This window comes from Suricata suricatta, chromosome 10 (genome assembly GCF_006229205.1).
Source record: "Suricata suricatta isolate VVHF042 chromosome 10, meerkat_22Aug2017_6uvM2_HiC, whole genome shotgun sequence".
Taxonomy (NCBI): domain Eukaryota; kingdom Metazoa; phylum Chordata; class Mammalia; order Carnivora; family Herpestidae; genus Suricata; species Suricata suricatta.
In genome coordinates, this window is record NC_043709.1 from 123,601,140 (window position 1) to 123,620,265 (window position 19,126).

General features: G+C 37.7%; 1 protein-coding gene across 1 annotated transcript in view; it reads left to right on the forward strand.

The window, feature by feature from the left end:
- MYO3A (myosin IIIA) overlaps nt 1-19,126 on the forward strand; it is a 214,428-nt gene that overhangs the window by 133,039 nt on the left and 62,263 nt on the right. Inside the window, exons 19-22 of the mRNA XM_029955278.1 lie at nt 10,579-10,732; nt 14,319-14,407; nt 16,932-17,061; nt 18,749-18,828. Of these exons, the coding sequence (XP_029811138.1) occupies nt 10,579-10,732; nt 14,319-14,407; nt 16,932-17,061; nt 18,749-18,828 (453 nt within the window). The remainder of the gene's footprint in view (nt 1-10,578; nt 10,733-14,318; nt 14,408-16,931; nt 17,062-18,748; nt 18,829-19,126) is intronic.

Here is a 19,126-nt window from a genome sequence, read left to right on the forward strand (position 1 = left end):
ATAGTGTGTGTGTTTCTCTTCCATCAGAGAAGCTGGGCCAACGCCTTTAATGTGGTGTGGGGATTTGTGGTACTTATTTTAATAATTTAGTATTATTTTTAAGTACTTTTTAAAAATATTTTCATTATGGGGTGCCCGGGTGGCTCAGTCAGTGGAGGGTCTGTCCAACTTTGGCTCAGGTCTTGATCCCACAGTACATGGGTTCAAGCCCCAGGCTCTGTGCTGACAGCAGGAATCCTGCTTCAGACTCTCTGTTTCCCTCATTCTCTGCCCTCTCCCACCTTAGAAATAAATAAACATTAAAAATTTTTAAATTAAAAAATACTTCCATTATAGTAGAAAGTAATTTTGAAAGAAATCTATAGTTAAGAGGTTAGATCAATTCAGTTACTGTAGTTTTCTACATGTGAGGTTAGAGCATACTGTTGACAAGCTGAAATAAAATTTTTTGCTAAATGTTTAAACATGACAGTAAAGGAAAAATAGTTCAAGTTGAAAGAGATCTTGATATATGAAAAACTCCATTTCTGGATTCCTAATTGAAATTTCTCCTTATCCTAAGCCATTACCTGTCAGTAGAATGTAAATTTTTACAATCTTTTATGGCTTTTGAAGGGTTTTCAAGGATAGGTTTCATATACAAAAAGTGACTACATTAGAATGTTGAGCTTAATATACATGGTTTCCTTTTCTTTCTGAAAAAAGAAGCTGCTCTAGGAAGCATCATTTAAAACTTTTTCCTCCAAAGTTCATTAAATACACGTAAAATAAAATAAGTATATATTTTTTACGTATTATCTATCATAGTTTCTCATTAAGGTACTTGTCAAATCAGTGATCTGTGTTTTCTCAAGTTTATGATCAGCATTCCCTTTGGCTTGCCATTAACTTTAACAAAAAAATCAACAGGATCATTGATATCAGCTTTGAATAGAAAATACAGGAGGAGGGGTGCCAGGGGGGCTCAAGTCCGTTGGGCATTAGGCGTCTGACTTCCACTCAGGTCATGATCTTGAAGTTCACCCTACACTGGACTCTGCACTGACAGCTCAGAGCCTGGAGCCTGCTTTGAATTTCTCTCTCTCTCTCTCTTTCAGGAATAAATAAATATTAAAAAAAATTTTAAGTACAAGAGGGAATATATTTCAAATCATAATTATTTTTTTACATCAAAAGTTTAGATCTTACAACATGCATATAACCACCTTTTCTTTATTCTTAGTTTTGAATGATATTTACCTACTTCAGTCAAATGTTATTACTAACAATACTATGGATATGTAGAAAGAGAGCAAATGAGAAAGTAAATGTAAAATATTAGCAACTGGAAAATTTGGGGAGTGGGTACCTGGGAGTTCTTTGTACTGTCCTTGCAACTTTTTAAGTTCGAAGTTATTTCAAAATGAAAAGTGGCAGTTTCTTTTTCACTGTAATAAAAAAACTCACCTTGAATAGTGATAGCACCCTAAATCTTAGGTTTTCAACCTTGAAAATGTTTTTCTTAGAATGAGTAATTTCTCAATGGTTTCTTTTCACTGTGGGCAATGTTTCCATAAATGTGTACATTCATGTGAGCAATTGTTGAGTAGGAATTATTTTACTAAGAGGTAGACATCAGGGAAAATATGTGTTTATATGACTTCTTTCCCCTTGCAAATGTTCTGTTAGCAGAATGTTTATGCATCTATTCATTATGTTTTACAACATATTTAGGCAGCTTGAGCATTTTGAAATGTTTGAATCAAAAGAAACCTAAGTAGATCATCTATAGTTCACAGATAAAAATGACTCCTTATGATTTGCTTGAAGTCACAGCCTGGTTAAACAAAGCCAGAACCAAAATCTGGGTCTTATGATTGTATCTGACGTTTTTCTCACAAACAACTAAGCAAAGTTGAAAAGAACCCGGGACTTAACAAAATAATCTCTCATGCAGAAAAGGGTGTTCCACTGATTTGAAAGAAAGGGAGGAAGAAGAGAGGGATGAAGAAAGAAAAAGAGAGAGAGGCAGAGAGGCAGTCTCTCACATGAAAAGCCAAGGGGCATCCATATAAAGCAGCAAAGAAGGAGACTAGAAAGAACAGTAGCCCTGAGGCAGGTGGCAGTGGTGACAGATACGGTTACACCAGAGGAAGCAGAAACCACCTATCAGGAAAGATAGAACTAACAGGTGGAACAACTGAAGAGGAAAATATGGCACCAGCAAAGAATCCTGGGATGTGACTTCAGGGTTAGAATGGAACAGACTCTTTGCTGTTCCCTAAAGGACAGGACTCTACCTTTTTGTCTTTATTTCTGCCTTCCCCAGGCCCACCTACTTTTAAACATACACTTGGTAGGTGCTCCATGAATTTTTAAGAAATGCCAGTATGTGACATCTTCTACAATGATCTACTCAGAATGCCACAGACTTAGGTGAATTCTTCACACCATCCCGCATCAAGTGAACTGTGCTTATAAAAATAAAAGATACTTGATTCGTGGCTTCCAAACAGCAAACACAAGACAATAAATGTTGAGGATCATTGATCCCAGCTGTGAAAATATTTATAGAATCTAAAACATGTGGAACTGTGGAGCAGTGTCGAATGATTGACTCACCTACATGAGAGGCATATGACTTCATTTCATAGGCATAAATTCAGTGAAAGACTTGAATGCACCCTGTCGCTGCATATACCCATCTTTTATAAAAGAAAAATGCTATATGAGCCAAACTCCTTGATTGAAACCTTGGTGATTTCAGGAAAATCTTTTTGAAACTTCATACTTAGATAAATCTATCAGATGGCAGAAGAAAGCATTCTCCCACAGTAAAATGATGGGGTGGTGCGTTGTGGGGGGGTAGGTGGGACCTATCTTTTACATACTGGTGAAATCTGTTTTTATAAATATGTGGAAATTTAATTTTTTTAATGTTTATTTATTTTTGAGACAGAGAGAGACAGAGCATGAGCAGGGGAGGGCCAGAGAGAGAGGGAGACACAGAATCCAAAGACAGGCTCCAGGCTCCGAGCTGTCAGCACAGAGCCCGACGCGGGGCTCAAACTCACAAACTGCAAGATCCTGGCCTGAGCCAAAGTTGGACACTCAACTGACTGAGCCACCCAGGTGTCTCACAAATATGTAGAAATTTAAATAGTATCTTTCTGAACAACCAATAGGTCAAAATGGAAATCGAAAAGTCAAAGACTATCTTGAGACGAATGGAAATGAGAATGCCACATCCCGAAACTTAAGGGATGCAGCAAAGGCAGCTCAAGGGAAGTTTGTAACCATAAACACATAATTAAGAAAAAAAGACAGATCTCAAGTAAACAAATCTAACTTGATACCTCAGTGAAACAGAAGAAGAAACAAGCTAAGCCCAAAGTTAAAAGAAAGGAAATGAGAAAGATCAGAGCAGAAATAAATGAAATAAAGACTCAAAAGACAATTGAAAAGAATAATGAACCCAGGAGCTATTTTTGTAAGATAAATAAGATTGACAAACCTTTAGCTATACTAATTAAGAAAAAAAAAAAAAGAGGACTGACTCAAAATTAGAAATGAAAAAAACATTACAGCTAGCTGGTATCACAGAATTACAAAGGATCATAAGAGACTACTGTGAACAATTATACACCAACAAATTGGAAAACATGGAAGAAATGGAAAAAGTCTTAGAAACATACAACCTACCAAGACTGAATCATAAATAGAAAATATCACCAAGCCGATTACTAGTAAAGAGATTGAGTCAGTAATCAAAACTCTCCTAACAAAGAAAAGTCTGGGACCATATGGTTTCATTGGTGAATTCTACCAAACACTTAAGAATACCAATTCTTCTCAAACTCTTTCAAAAAATAAAATAGGTGGGAACTTCAAACTTATTTTATGAAGCAACCATTACCCTGATACCAAAACCAGGCAACGACACTATAAGAAAAGAAAATTGCAGACCAACATTCCTGATGAACAAGAGATGCAAAAATCTTCAACAACATATTAGCAAACGAAATCTGACAATACATTAAAACTATCATACACTGTAATCAAGTGGGATTTATTCCAGGGATACAAAGATGTTTCAACATACACAAATCATTAATGTGATATACCATGTTAACAAAATGAAGCAGAAAAAAGCTTTTTACAAAATTTAACACCCATTAGTGATAAAAAAAAAAAAAAGTCTCAATAGGGGCGCGTAGGTGGTTCAGTCAGTTAAGCATCTGACTTCAGCTCAGGTCAAGATCTCACGGATTATGGGTTTGAGCCCTGCATCAGCTCTGTGCTGACAGTTCAGAGCCTGGACCTTGCTTCAGATTCTATCTCCATCTCTCTCTCTGCCCCTCTGCTAATGCTCTCTGTCTCTCTCTGTCTCTCAAAAATAAATAAACATTAAAAAAATTTTTAAGTCTCAACAAAGTAGGTAGAGAGGGAACGTACCTTAGCAGAAAAAAGGCCAAACCCACAGCTAACATACTGAAAGGTGAAAAGCTGAGCTATTTTCCTGTATGATTAGGAATAAGATAAGGATGCCTGCTTTCACCACTTTTTTGAACAATATATTGGAATTTCTAGCCAGAGCAATTAGACAAGCAAAAAAATTAAAAGGCATTCAAATTGAAAAGGAAGAAGTAAAATTGTTTCTGTTTGCAGATGACATGAAATTATATGTAAAAATCCCTAAAGACTCCATCAAAAAAAATTGTTAGAACTAATAAACTCAGTAAAGTTGCAGAATACAAAACAGTATAGAAAAGTCAGCTCCATTTCTATACACTAACAACCCTCTATCAGAAAGAAATTAAGATAACAATCCTTTATAATAGCATCAAAAAGAATAAAATACTTAGGAATAAATTTAAGGAAGTGCAATATCTGTATACTGTAAACTATAATACATTAAGGAAAGAAATTGTAGAAGACACAAATAAACAGAAGAATTAATATTGTTAAAATGCCCAAAGCAACTTATAGATACAGTACTGTCCCTAACAAAATTCTGATGACATTTTTCACAGAAATAGAGCAAACAACCCTCAAATTTGTCTGGAACCACAAAACCTCAAAAAACCAAAGCAATCTTAAGAAAGAACAAAGCTGGAGACACTACACATCCTGATTTCAAACTATATTACAAGGCATAGTAACCAAAACAGTGTGGTATTGGCATAAAAAAAAAAAAGGCACATCAATCAATGGAACAACATAGCCCAGAAATGAACCTGAGTATAAATGGTCAATTAATTTTTGACAAGGGTCCCAAGAATTCACAATGGGGGAAGGATTGTCTCTTTAATAAGCCATGCTGGGAAAATTGGGAAGCCACATTCAAAAGAATGAAACTAGACTTCTATCTCACACCATATACAAAAATCAACTCAAAATGGATTAAAGACATGAACACAAGACCTGAAACTGTAAAAACCACTTAGACAAAAACATAGGCATATATCCTTGGTTATCCCCAAATTCTTGGCCATAATTTTTTGAATTTGACACTAAAAGCAAAGATTTCAAAAACAAGAATAAACAAGTGCAAGTCCAAACCACAGTGGGATATCACCTCACACCTATTAGAATGGCTATCATCAAAAAAGAGATAAGTGTTGGCAAAGACGTGGAAAAAGGGAATTCTTGCATTGTTGGGGGGAACATCAATCAATGCAACCACTATACAAAACAGTATAGAGGCTTCCCTCAAAATTAAAAATTGAACTGCCATATGATCTAGCTATCCAACCGGTGGGTATATATTCCAAGGAAATTAAAACAAGATCTCTAAGAGATGCCTGCACTCCCATTTCACTGCAGCATTAGTCACAACAGTCAAGATATGGAAACAATCCAAGTGTCTGTCCGAAGATGAATAGATATAGAGTATCACACACACACACACCACACCACATCCCGTGGAATATTATTTAGCCATGAGAAAGAAAGAAATCCTGTTAATTATGACAACATCGATGAAAACTTGAGGGCATTATGCTAAGTGAATCTCGGAGACTGGAATGGTGGTTACCAGTGCCCGAGAGTTGGAGGAAATGAGGAGATGTTGGTCAAAGAGAACAATTCCAGTTTGAAGATGAATAAGTCCTAGGGACCTAATGTATAGTGTAGTGATTAGTCAATAAAACTGTGCCATATTCTTGACAGTTCCTAAGAGAGTAAGGTCTTAAATGTTCTCTCCACAAAAAAGCACTGGTAGTTACGTGATGTGATGGAGGTGTTAACTGACTCCATGTTGATCATCATTTTGTAATATGTAAGTATATTAAGTCAATACATCCTACACCTTAAACTTATACAATGTTATATGTCCATTATGTCTCAGTAAAGCTAGGGGAAGAAAAAGAAGATAATTTCCCCAGGAAAGTCACTCAGAAGCCAGCTTCAGGAATGAATTCCTTTTTTTTTTTTTTTTTTTGAAGATTTTGTTTTTAAGTAATCTCTACACCCAAAGTGGGACTCATGCTTAAGAGTCACATGCTCTCCCAACATGACCGGGAAGACGTATAAAAACAAATGAGAAAGAGACAAAGAGACAAGTCAACCTGACATCAAGGATGTTTTAGTGAAGTCCCTGAGCTTTTCCTCTATTGAACTCTGATCTCTACCTCCACCAAGCTTTGGCCTCATCACAAAAGCTGACAGTGGTATGATGGTATTTCCGTGCCCAGGAAGAAGTTAAATTATGTTTATTATAATCTGTCTCGACATAATAACATTCATCTTAGCTGGTAGGCATTGGGTAATATGTGCTAAGCATAGATCTACTTTATCTCCCCCCCAAACGTATTCTCCTGAGTAGTTTAAAATCTAACCAAAGAAATGCAAATACAACAATATGCTGTCATTTTCACCTATCAAAAATTCAGAAAAAAATTTTAATGAGGCTATTAGTGCAGGTGAGGATGCAGCAAGATAGGAGTGTGTATGCTATGCTGGTTAGGAAGCACATTGCTGCAAGCTTAAAAAAATCAGTCTAGAAATGCACATATGGAGCCTGTAAAATAGTCACACTAGCTGATCAGCGAATCTGTCCTATAGACAAAATCTAAAATACAGAAAAGCTTGGTGCACAAAGATATACATCAGAGCCCTCTTTAAAATAGATAAAAGGGGGCACCTGGGTGGCTGCCAGTGGCGCTTGCAATTCTTGATCTCAGGGTCATGAGTTCAAGCCCCACGTTGGTTAGAGAGATTACTTTAAAAATAAAAATAAATAAGGGTGCCTGGGTGGCTTAGTCGGTTGGGCGTCCAACTTTGGCTCAGGTCATAATCTCGTGATTCGTGGGTTTGAGCCCCGCCTCGGGCTCTTGCTGACAGCTCTTGCTGACAGCTCAGAGCCTGGAGCCTGCTTCGGATTCTGTGTCTCCTTCTCTCTCTGCCCCTCCCCAACTCATGCTTTGTCTGTCTCTCTCAAAACTAAACAAATGTTAAAAATTTAAAAAAAAGGGGGGGGAACACCAGTCCTATGGGATTTGGGCCTTGCCCTTATGACCTCTTTAACCTTAATTACCTCCTTAATGTCCCTATCTGTAAATGCAGTCGCATTGGATATTAGGGCTTTAACATATGAATTGGGGGGCTGGGGCCACAGTTCAATCCTTAACACATAGTCATCTCTTTAACATGCCCTGGTCTCTCTGTGAATAATACAGAGGTGGGTAAAAGTGCTGCTTTTCTTGGAGTTCCCATTCTAATGAGACAGGGAGAATAATCAACAAGTAGAAATGCTAGAAATACTTTGAAAGAATTGAAAACATGGTGACAGGGATAGAGAGTGACCCGCTGAGGAAGGGAGGGTTGCTGAATTGTTCTGGACAATGGGGGCAGGACTCTCTGAGGAGGTGAGAGCTGAGTGTCACGGTCTATGACGGGGTCAATGCTGACATTCCTACCTACCTTCTACCTGTAGAAGCCACAGGGAAGCGTGTCGTCTCTCAGCCTATGGCAGCCATGCTTCCACGCTGCTGTGTGGGGTGAGGACTCCACTGAGCCATGGAGAGTCTCTCCTGTGGTGACCCTTCAGGCCTGTGTATTTAGGCAGGTTGTCTAGGCCAAAGCTATGGAGGGGGGCACCTTCCATGCACTTTCTTGCCACTGTGACCTTTCATACCTCACACTAAAAACTCAATGAAAAACCAGCAAGAACTCAACTCAGGCATGAGGCTTCCTAACATCCCAGTCCTCTGATTTCCCTCACCTCCTTGATTTATACTTAAATAATTATTCATCTGCCCCTTCTCAAAAAGGAACTTGGGCCATTTGAACAGAGTGGAGACTATAGATGCCAAGCAGTTTGTTGCAGTTAATAACTTCTTATCTTCTGCTTTGAATGGATGTGTAACATACCGGACATAGCGGAGGACTTTCTGAAGAGTTACATGAGCTCCCTTTATTCACTTAGGCTTAAAAACAACAAAGTATTTTAAGGTCATAACTGCTATAAAAATATATATTCTATTGTCTTAGACATGATCATTTTACTAAAAATGCTTTATAAATCCTGAGTAATGGCGAGTTTTTTTCACTGGCTTGCCGTGGAGTCCATAATAATAACAGCTGTCTTTAAGGGGAGCCCATTGTTTCCCAAGTTGCTCATCTCTGCTCTGTATGACCTGCCAAGAAAGCATTCCCTGGGTTTTGACACAGGCAAATAGAGATGACAAATGCATTGATTTAGATCTTAACCTTATGTGCTTTCTATACAAAACACACAAAACCTCTTTTGAGCTTTGCCGTTGCCATTTAAGCTATAATATGCTGTCAGCCTAATGTGTCCACTGGTAGAGTCATTCTGGGCCTGTGTATTGCTTCCAAGGTTACCTTCAAATGAAAAAGCTGTGAAACTTTCAGACATTGTTTCCCGTTTTTATGCACTGGATTAACTAAATGACTTTCAGGTGGTCTACCTCTTAGGCCACTGGGCACTGCCTAATTTTTACATATTTGATTTTGTCTTTCTTAAAAGGATACATTTATTTTTCTGAGTGACACCCTTGAAATGAGATTTCAATCTCATAAGGCTCCAAAATACTGATTAAAGGTTTTGGCTTATCAAATGCCCCACCTGCCTTTGGCTAAATTAAATTCCTCCATGGAGTTGCTGGAAATAAATTCTCTTTCTCTGAACTCCTTATGGTAGTACACTGTACATATCATTTATCTGTTGTAGGCTACCTTGCATTTTGAATACTTATTTACTAACCTTATCACTCAAGTTATATTTTAAATCCACTGAGCACAGGGAGTTTGTGTTAAACATCTCTTTATCACCCATCACTGTGCCTTCTTATAAGATATTTATGGAAAATATTTCATAAATTAAAGAACATATTAAAATAATAATGAAAATGTCCTGCCACTTAATTTGTGAATGGTGCAGAGTCTTCTGCCCGAGCCGGGAATGATTTGACACACTTTGCGATGAAAGTCGTTTTATCACCTGAGAACCGGTGAGTGCCATGCAGGTGAGCATCCCTATGTGTCGTGGTGCAGAGGTCACCGATGTCCCCGGGGCACAGCGGGTGGGAAGGGTCCTAGCATTGGGGTGACAGCATAATTCGTCATGTCCCTTTTGCAGAATAGATCATCAGTCACCGTTGTGCTGGCACCGCGATCTTTACAGTAATCGTCACTCATTTTTTTCATTCTGTGCATCTTCTAGTATATTCCACAGCAGCTGGTTATTCGTGTACCAGATATTTTTACTCTGTTAGATAGACATTGTTGCCTCCACTTAGTAAATGAAACAGTGGGAGCTTATAGAGTGAAAAAAAAATCCAGAGGATTATATGGCTAGTTAGGAAACAGAGCCCAGGGGCGCCTGGATGGCTCAGTTGGTTAGGCGTCCTGCTTCAGCTCAGGTCATGATCTCACGGTTCGTGGGTTTGAGCCCCGCATCAGGCTCTGTACTGACAGCTAGCTCAGAGCCTGGAGCCTGTCTTCCAATTCTGTGTCTCCCTCTCTCTCTCTGACCCTTCCCTGCTCATGCTGTCTCTCTTTCTCTCTAAAATAAATAAAAACAGTAAAAAATTTTTTTAAAAAGAAAGAAAGAAAGAAACAGAGCCCAGATAGGAACCCAGGTGTTCTTGGTTCTCAATCCTCTGGTTCCTGTGAGTCACAGATGTCCACCCTACTCACAATGTAAATGTCATCGTGACTGAGAAGGTAAGTAAATGTTCTTGAGAGATCCATTCCTGAAACTTAATTAAAGTTAAAAGGCTTCAATAGAGGAAATATAACTCTAAGATATATACCTAATTGATATTTTATAAATTTGGGAGCATACCTTTATTACTGCTCATTAACAACATATTCTCATGCATTTTGAAAGCTTAAGATGTCTCTAATTCTGGTATAGAGACTAGAAACTGTTACTATTACCCTGAATCAGTGCTAATTCCAATGAATTTTGGGGAAAGAAAAATAAAATGATACCCTCACTTTAAGGGAAATGTCATAGGGAGCAATTTATTATAATATGGGGAACACAGAGTTTTGGGTAATTACTGTCAAGCTACATATCACTTAGAAAATTTTTAGTGAATTTTTTCTATGAATCATGTCCTGTTACAGAATGAATACCTAAATGAGGATATCAATGCCAGAGTTATTGAATATGAAGATAACCAACCTCTCCTAGATATGTTTCTACAGAAGCCAATGGGTCTACTCTCCCTACTCGATGAGGAAAGTAGATTTCCCAAGGCCACTGACCAGACTCTTGTAGGTGAGTTTTAAGTCCAATATGTCTGCATAGTTCTGTGCTATAGCTATGTAATGCTCTTAGTGACTTAAAAAGAATGTTGTTTCATTATCTGGGAGAAAATAGCTATTGCATGTGTAACTTTAAAGAAGAGGCTTTGGATCTAATATCTGGACGAGTGAGTGTTTAGGGTGAAATAGGATGAAATATTCAATGATGAATTAAACAAGTTTCGATACTGGACTTCTCCTTATGTTATGGCAGAGCCCCAGTTACAGGATCTTAGTGAGAAATAACCTTAAAAAGTATCCAGCCCCCCCCTTAAAAAGAAATTATACAGCCCCTAATTGGAAATTAGAGGGCAGGACAAAGGGACAGCTCTAGAATTCAAAAAGAGACAGCTAATGGGGAAAAAATAAATTTGTCCCCAATGTTCTGGTCACATGTCTCATACAGGCAAATAGGCTCAAATACCTTAATAATCTCTAAATTACGGTATGTTAATAAATATTCATAATCCTGGGTCATCAAAGAAAGCATAAATATTTATTTTTTTCTGTTTGAGAAGGCACAGATAGGTATCCTATATTTAAAAGATTATCATCTAAAATGGTTAAAATTAAAATGTCTTATTCCTGAGATTAAAAAAATATCTTTAGCTTGTTCGGATAAAATATAATTTTTTAATGTGGAAATACCATATTCCCTGTTGGTAGGAGATATTGATTATTATAACAAATATTTGCAGAAAATTTGGATTCACATTTTCTCTCATTTACTTTGGGTGATAGACTGTTTCTTTTTTTTTTCTTTTATAGTTTATTGCCAAGTTTGTTTCCATATAACACCAAGTGCTTATCCCAACAAGTGCCCTCCTTCATCTCCATTAACCCTTTCCCCCTTTCCCCCACCTCCATCAACCCTCAGTTTGTTCTCAGTGCATAAGAGTATCTTATGGTTTGCCTCCCTCCCTCTCCTTAACTATTTTTTCCCCTTCCCCACACCATGGTCCTCTGTTAAGTTTCTCCTGTTCCACATATGAGTGAAAACATGTGGTATCTGTCCTTCTCTGCCTGACTTATTTCACTTAGCATAACACCCTCAAGTTCTATCCACATTGCTACAAATGGCCAGATTCATTTTTCTCATTGCCATGTAGTATTCCATTGTGTATATAAACCACATCTTGATCCATTCTTCTGTTGATGGACATTTAGGCTCTTTCCATAATTTGGCTGTTGTTGAAAGTGCTGCTAGAAACATTGGGGTACATGTGCTCCTATGCATCAGCACTTCTGTATCCCTTGAGTAGATCCCCAGCAGTGCTATTGCTGGGTCATAAGGGAGTTCTATTGTTAATTTTTTGAGGAATCTCCACACGGTTTTCCCAAGAGGTTACACCAATTTACATTCCCACCAACAGTGTAGGAAGGTGCCCATCTCTCCATACCCTCACCAGCATCTATAGTCTCTTGATTTGTTCATTTTAGTCACTCTCACTGGCGTGAGGTGGTATCTCAGTGTGGTTTTGATTTGTATTTCCCTGATGATGAGTGACGCTGAGCATCATTTCATATGTCTGTTGGCCATCTGGATGTCTTCTTTGGAGAAGTGTCTGTTCATGTCTTCTGCCCATTTCTTCACTGGAGTATTTGTTTTTCAGGTGTGGAGTTTGGTGAGTTCCTGATAGATTTTGGATACTAGCCCCTTATCCAATATGTCATTTGCAACTATCTTTTCCCATTCCTTTGGTTGCCTGTTAGTTTTCTTGATTGTTTTCTTTGCATGCAGAGGCTTTAATCTTGATGAGGTCCCAATAGTTCATTTTTGCTCTTGATTCCCTTGCCTTTGGAGATGTGTCAAGTAGGAAATTGCTGTGGTTGAAGTCAAGGAGGTTGTTTTCTGCCTTCTCCTCTAGGGTTTTGATGGTTTCCTGTCTCACATTCAGGTCTTTCATCCATTTTGAGCTTATTTTTGTGTATGGTGTAAGAAAGTGGTCTAGTTTCATTCTTCTGCATATTGCTGTCCAATTCTCCCAGCACCATCTGTTAAAGAGGCTGTCTTTTTTCCATTGGATACTCTTTTCCTGCTTTGTCAAAGATTAATTGGCCATACATTTGTGGGTCCAGTTCTGGGTTCTCTATTCTTTTCCATTGGTCTATGTGTCTGTTTTTGTGTGAATACCATACTATCTTGATGATGACAGCTTTTAGTAGAGGCTAAAGTCTGTGATTGTGATGCCTCCCGTTTTGGTTTTCTTCTTCAATATTACTTGGGCTATTCGGGGTCTTTTGTGGATCCATACAAATTTTAGGAGAGTTTGTTCTAGCTTTGAGAAGAATGCTGGTGCAATTTTGATTGGGATTGTGTTTAATGTGTATATTGCTTTTGGTAATAATGACAATTTAAGAATATTTATTCTTCCGATCCATGAGCATGGAATGTTTTTCCATTTCTTTGTGTCTTCTTCAATTTCGTTCATAAGTTTTCTATAGTTTTCATCATACAGATCTTTTACATCTTTGGCTAGGTTTATTCCTAGGTATTTTATGGTTTTTTTGTGCAATTGTGAATGGGATCAGTTTCTTGATTTCTTCTTATTGCTTCATTACTGGTATATAAAAATGCAATCAGTTTCTGTACATTGATTTTGTACCCTGCGATTTTGCTGAATTCATGGGTCAGTTCTAGAAGGCTTCTGGTGGAGTCTGTCAGGTTTTCCATGTAGAGTCTCATGTCATCTGCGAAAAGTGAAAGTTTGACTTTATCTTTGCCAATTCTGATGCCTTTTATTTCCTTTTGTTGTCTGATTGCTGATGCTAGGACTTCCAATACTATGTTAAACAACAGTGGTGAGAGTGGACATCCCTGGATAGACCCCATTTCTTACAGTTAAGTCTGTGATGTTGCTTGCTGCTGACTCACTGATTGGCTGATTCTCTCCTCTAATTGGACAATACTAATGAAAAACAACACCAAAGTTTTGGGGAAAATTGTTTCATAGCAATTATTTGATTTTTAGAATATCCCTTCTAGGACATGGAGTAAAAAATTCTCTGAAGCTGGCAAAATTGTTAAAGGGATGTAACTGCCTTTATGATTCTACATTTTTCCTGTTTTATCAATAATAGCTTACAGCTCCTCTCATAGAAAGGAGAGCCAGAATGCCAGATTCCTAAGCTCATCACTTCACATCAAACTGGGTTTCACAAACCTCTTTGATCAGTTAATTTCAGTTAGTTTCCTTCCTCTCTACCCATAGTTCACGAAATATGGTCCCCAGACCAAGAACTTCAGTATCCCCTGGGAACTTGGTAGAAATGTGACTTCTTGAATTCCCTCCACTCCCAGGCCTCCTAAGTCAGAGCTTTGTGTTTTAGTAGGCCTTTCAGGAAATTCCCATGCTTACTAAGGTTTAAGAACTGCTCTAAATGGCATGGTTAAATTCATGACTTTGAGTTTTGCTTCACCATTCATATCCCAAATCTGCAAAATTTATTTTCTCACTGCACATTGTCCATTTTGTGGTGAAAGAGATGATTCTATAAATCAGTATTTTGTTAGTATCTCTTACATAACTTGGAATTGCAATTCAACTTTTTTTCTATAGAAAAATTTGAAGGTAATCTGAAATCACAGTACTTCTGGAGGCCCAAAAGAATGGAACTTAGTTTTGGAATTCATCATTATGCGGGCAAGGTAAGAACTTTGAAGAATTAGTTTTTCATCAGATATTAGTGGTGAACATGAAAATTATGGTCCAAAATATTTACCTGGTTATAACCAGATAGCCATTTGTTTCTCCCCAAGTCTGGCCCTGACTCTGTGCTCCAACCTTCTATGATCTGTCTGCTCCACTGCCAGCTACATCCACTCCAAAGCATCTACCCCTAGCATATATCCTGCAAAAGTTAAGAAAAAATCCTTCTCCTAGTGTGACAAACACAATGTTCTAGTTTTTCTAGAGGAATTTATATTAATGAACTAAAGGAAAAGAGAAAGAAAAGAAGGAGACAAGCTTCAAAGCCCCCATTTTTCTAATCCTAAGATCTGGCTTTGGGTGACATTGGCTGGCAATGGGAACTTACTTTATCCTTCTTTTAATGATAGCTGACACCCTTTTCCATCAACTGCTTTTTCAAACATAAGGTGCTTCTCTCTCTCCTGCAGCCTTTGTCTCTCCTCCCTCCCAACAGAACGAAGTGCCAGGATGGAAGTGTGGTCAGATAATGGCGCTAGCCTAGGTGGGATCGACTAATGGACTGTTGAGTGGTTGGATGGTTATGCGTTGGTGGATATGCCTTCCACACCAGAGCAGACCTCAGTTACATTGCCCCATACCCAGAGGATGCTCTATTTCCCTTCTGCAGAGAACAGCAGGTCATTCCCTCACAATGATGTTGTAAATATGGAGGACTGAGAAGATGTTAAAGTGAAGAATGAATGAGAAACACATGAGAAAAATAACACAGAACCTGGAAGATTCAGCTCTACTAGGACTTCTCTATTTCTTTCTTTCTTTCTTTCTTTCTTTCTTTCTTTTCTTTCTTTCTTTCTTTCATATAATTTATTGTCAAATTGGCTAACATAGAGTGTATACAAAGTGCTCTTGGTTTTAGGGGTAGATTCCCATGATTCATTGCTCACATACAACACTCAGTGCCCATCCCAACAAGTGCCCTCCTCAATGCCCATCACCCACTTTCTCCTCTCCCCTGCCTCCATCAACCCTCAGTTTGTTCTCTGTGTTTAAGAATCTCTTTGCCTCCCACCCTCTCTGTTTGTAACCATTTTTTCCCCTTCCCTTCCCTCATGGTCTTCTGATATGTTTCTCAAATTCCACATATGAGTGAAAACGTATGTTTTGTGTCGTTCTCTAACTGACTTATCTATTCCACAGACTTTTGTCACTGAAAAAATTCTACCTGAAATATTATAGTTATAACCTCTCCCATGAGGTTGAGCATATGATTTTCCAAAGAAGCCTTTTTTTAAAACATCCGTTAAGAATTTCCTATGATTGGGGTTCCAGGATGGCTCAGTTGGTTGAATGTCTGACTCTTGATTTTGGCTCAGGTCATGATCCCAAGGTCGTGGAATCAAGCCCTGCATTGGACTCCACACTGAACATGGAGCCTGCTTATGACTCTCTCTGTCACTCCCTCTGTTCCTCTCCCCACTTGCATTCTCTCTCTCTATATATAAATATAAACATAAATATAAATAATAGAAATTTAAAAATTAAGAAAAAATGTCCCATGATTATTTTATCCAGTTGTTTCTAACAGCTAAATTAGTCTGCTTGGGCTGCCATAACAAAATACCATAGGATGGGTGCTTAAACTATGGAAATGTATTTTCTCACAGTTCTTGAGGCTAGAAGGCCAAAATCAAGGGACCAACAAGTTTGTTGTCTGGTGAGGCTTCTCTTCTTGGCTTGCAGATGGCTGTCTTCTTGCATCTCATGTGGTCTTTTCTCTTTGTACATGAGGGAAGAGAAAGGTCTCTGGTGTGTCTTCCTCTTCTTACAAGGACACTAGTCTTATGGGATTAGGGCCTCACCCTTATGACCACATTTAATGTTAGTTACCTCCATAAAGACCCTATCCAATACAATCACATTTTGGGCTACAAATTCAATATATTAATTTTGGAGGGACATATTTCAGTCCATAACAACAGCCATTATTGGATCATCCTACAGAAATCTTTAGGTTACATTGATCTTAGACAGTCTTAAAATTATTTAGAAATTCCAGAAACACAAATACTCATAGCGTATTTAGACCACACTACTACTGAGAAAAAAATCTATAATGGCCAGTTCACTGCACATCAATCAAGTATCATAAAAGTGAGAGTGACTTGGTGGCTCCAGGGTATTTCCTGTATGCACCCCAACACTCTAAACAGACAAAGGAAACATACCAAATTTCTAACATAATAAATAAGAAGAATCAAACCTCTTTTACCATTTCAACCCAAATAAAATCAGCAAGACACAAATTTTTCTCTGACAAAATATAGTGTCAACCTGGAGAAATTTGCTTTTCCAACCAAGTTGTAATGGATTACCTTTATAAATCTTTGTATACCTGTTGCTCAGCACTAAGGAAATTCTCAGTAAATACCAACTGATGATTCTGCTGCTGCTGCTACTGGTGATAATGACAATGAAGATGACGTTGGTTGTGACACTGATGATAACATACTTTATCAACAGGTCCTCTATAATGCAAATGGGTTCTTAGCTAAAAATAGAGACACTCTTCCAACTGATATTGTGCTGCTTTTGAGATCATCCGAAAACTGCGTAATTCGGCAACTGGTCAGTCACCCTCTGACAAAAACAGGTAAGATAAAGCAGTTTCGTTTAACTGAGAAGGTTCCTCAGGTCCTGTCAAGTAGTTTCTGACTGTGATTTTCATGAGTATAATCCTCCATTTTTTTATGTTGGTCTGTTTTCAACTCACTAAATACACATTTATTAATATCTTGTGTCCACATTGTCTGACAAAAATGTAAAAATGATTGGAAGCAAACTAGGTTTGCATTAAAGTAAGTGTTTAAAGCACTAGCCAGAAAAAATGATGGTATTTTAGCTTCTCACTAGAAGAATATGCTGATCCCTGAAGAGTTCAAAATCACATCTGTTTGAGGACGGGGTAGCTTTTGGATGGTACTTTAAGTCTCTACAGATTTAGTGAGCTTTGCCTTACTGATTAAAAACTGACATCCATAGATTTGTTTGCATTTGCTTTTAAGTAGATAAAAATGTGGTTTGGGTTGTTTGTATTTATTAGATTTTGTTATTTTGCATTTCTTTTTTATGGCTTTATTGAGGTATAACTGACATATAATAAATAGCATATGTTTAGTAAAATATGATGAGGTTTTGACATATATAAACACCTGTAAAACCAAAACCGTATTCATCACCCCTAATGATGTTTCTTTGTGACTCTGGAATCCTTCCCACCACTCCTCCTGACCCCTATCCAGTTGTTCTTGCACCATTTGTTGAAAGAATTGTTCTTTCCCCCATTAAATTGCTTGGGCAGCCTGTTGAAAATCAATAGGCTACATATATATAGATCTATTTCTGGACTTTCTGTTGTATATCTCTGATACTACACTTCTTGATCATTGTAGCTTTATAATAATTATAATAATTGAAATCAGGTAGTAAATGATTCACAAGCAACACAATTTAAGTACCACAGCGGGTATTCAAATCCAGGTCTTCCTGGCTTCCATGGCCATCATTTCTCACTACACCAGAATATTTTCTTGGCCTTGGGTTGTGCAACTTTAAGTAGCACTAGGACCACGCACTGATTTCTGAATGTTAGATTGAACGTATCCATTGCTTTCAGCCATTCGTGATTTTCTTATAATCACTTCATGACTTAATAATCCATATTATTTTTAAGGCCCATTGTAAAGCTTACGTTTGCATTAAAGAAAATCTCAGATGCCATTTAACACACACACACACACACACACACACACACACACACACAAGAATTAAATTGTTCCTCTATCAGGATCACACCATATCTTGTAGCAGTTAGAAGAAATCCAACACTCGAGGTGCCTGGGTGGCCCAGTCAGTTAAGCATCCTACTTCAGCTCAGGTCATGATCTCGCAGTTCATGAGTTTGAGCCCCGCATCGAGCTCTGTGCTGACAGCTCAGAGCCTGGAGCCTGCCTCAGATTCTGTGTCTCCCTCTCTCTCTGCCCCTCTCCTGCTTGCACTCTGTCTCTCTCCCTCTCAAAAATAAATGAACATTTTTTTTAAATAAAAGAAATCAAACACCCATACTTTTTCTAATCTCCAAACTGGAGGGGTTTTTTCTGAATTTAAAATTTGTTATAAATGTTTATGCAATATTACTTTATCCCTTAATTTCTCATAAATACCTAACCAAAGATGAACATTATGGGATCAACAATGTTCATTTTAATACTTAAGTAAATGGGGAAAAACTTCAAGCCGTGATTCTAGGATGTATATCAATTTTATCCATATTCCCATAGGTAATCTGCCACATTCCAAAACTAAAAATATAATGAACTATCAAATGAGGACCTCAGAAAAAACAATGAACTTGATAAAGGTAAGAAAATGCATTTTGCATGACAGTGAATCTAAGAATATAACCTTTACAATGGCAATGTTTGTGTGCTCCTAAAAGTAATCATCATTTTACGTAGTTTTTCTCTTTGATCTTTCTTGTCTGCTTAAATAGTTATATTATGTTCACATTCCTGCTAGCCACTAAAATATTTGTGCTTTTATGATATATTCCTAACTCTTCTCTTACAGGCCATTTTAATATTATGCTAAGACCAACTTAAAGTATATTAGCAAAAGTCCAAGATAGTCATATTCTATACAAGACCAATTAAAATTCC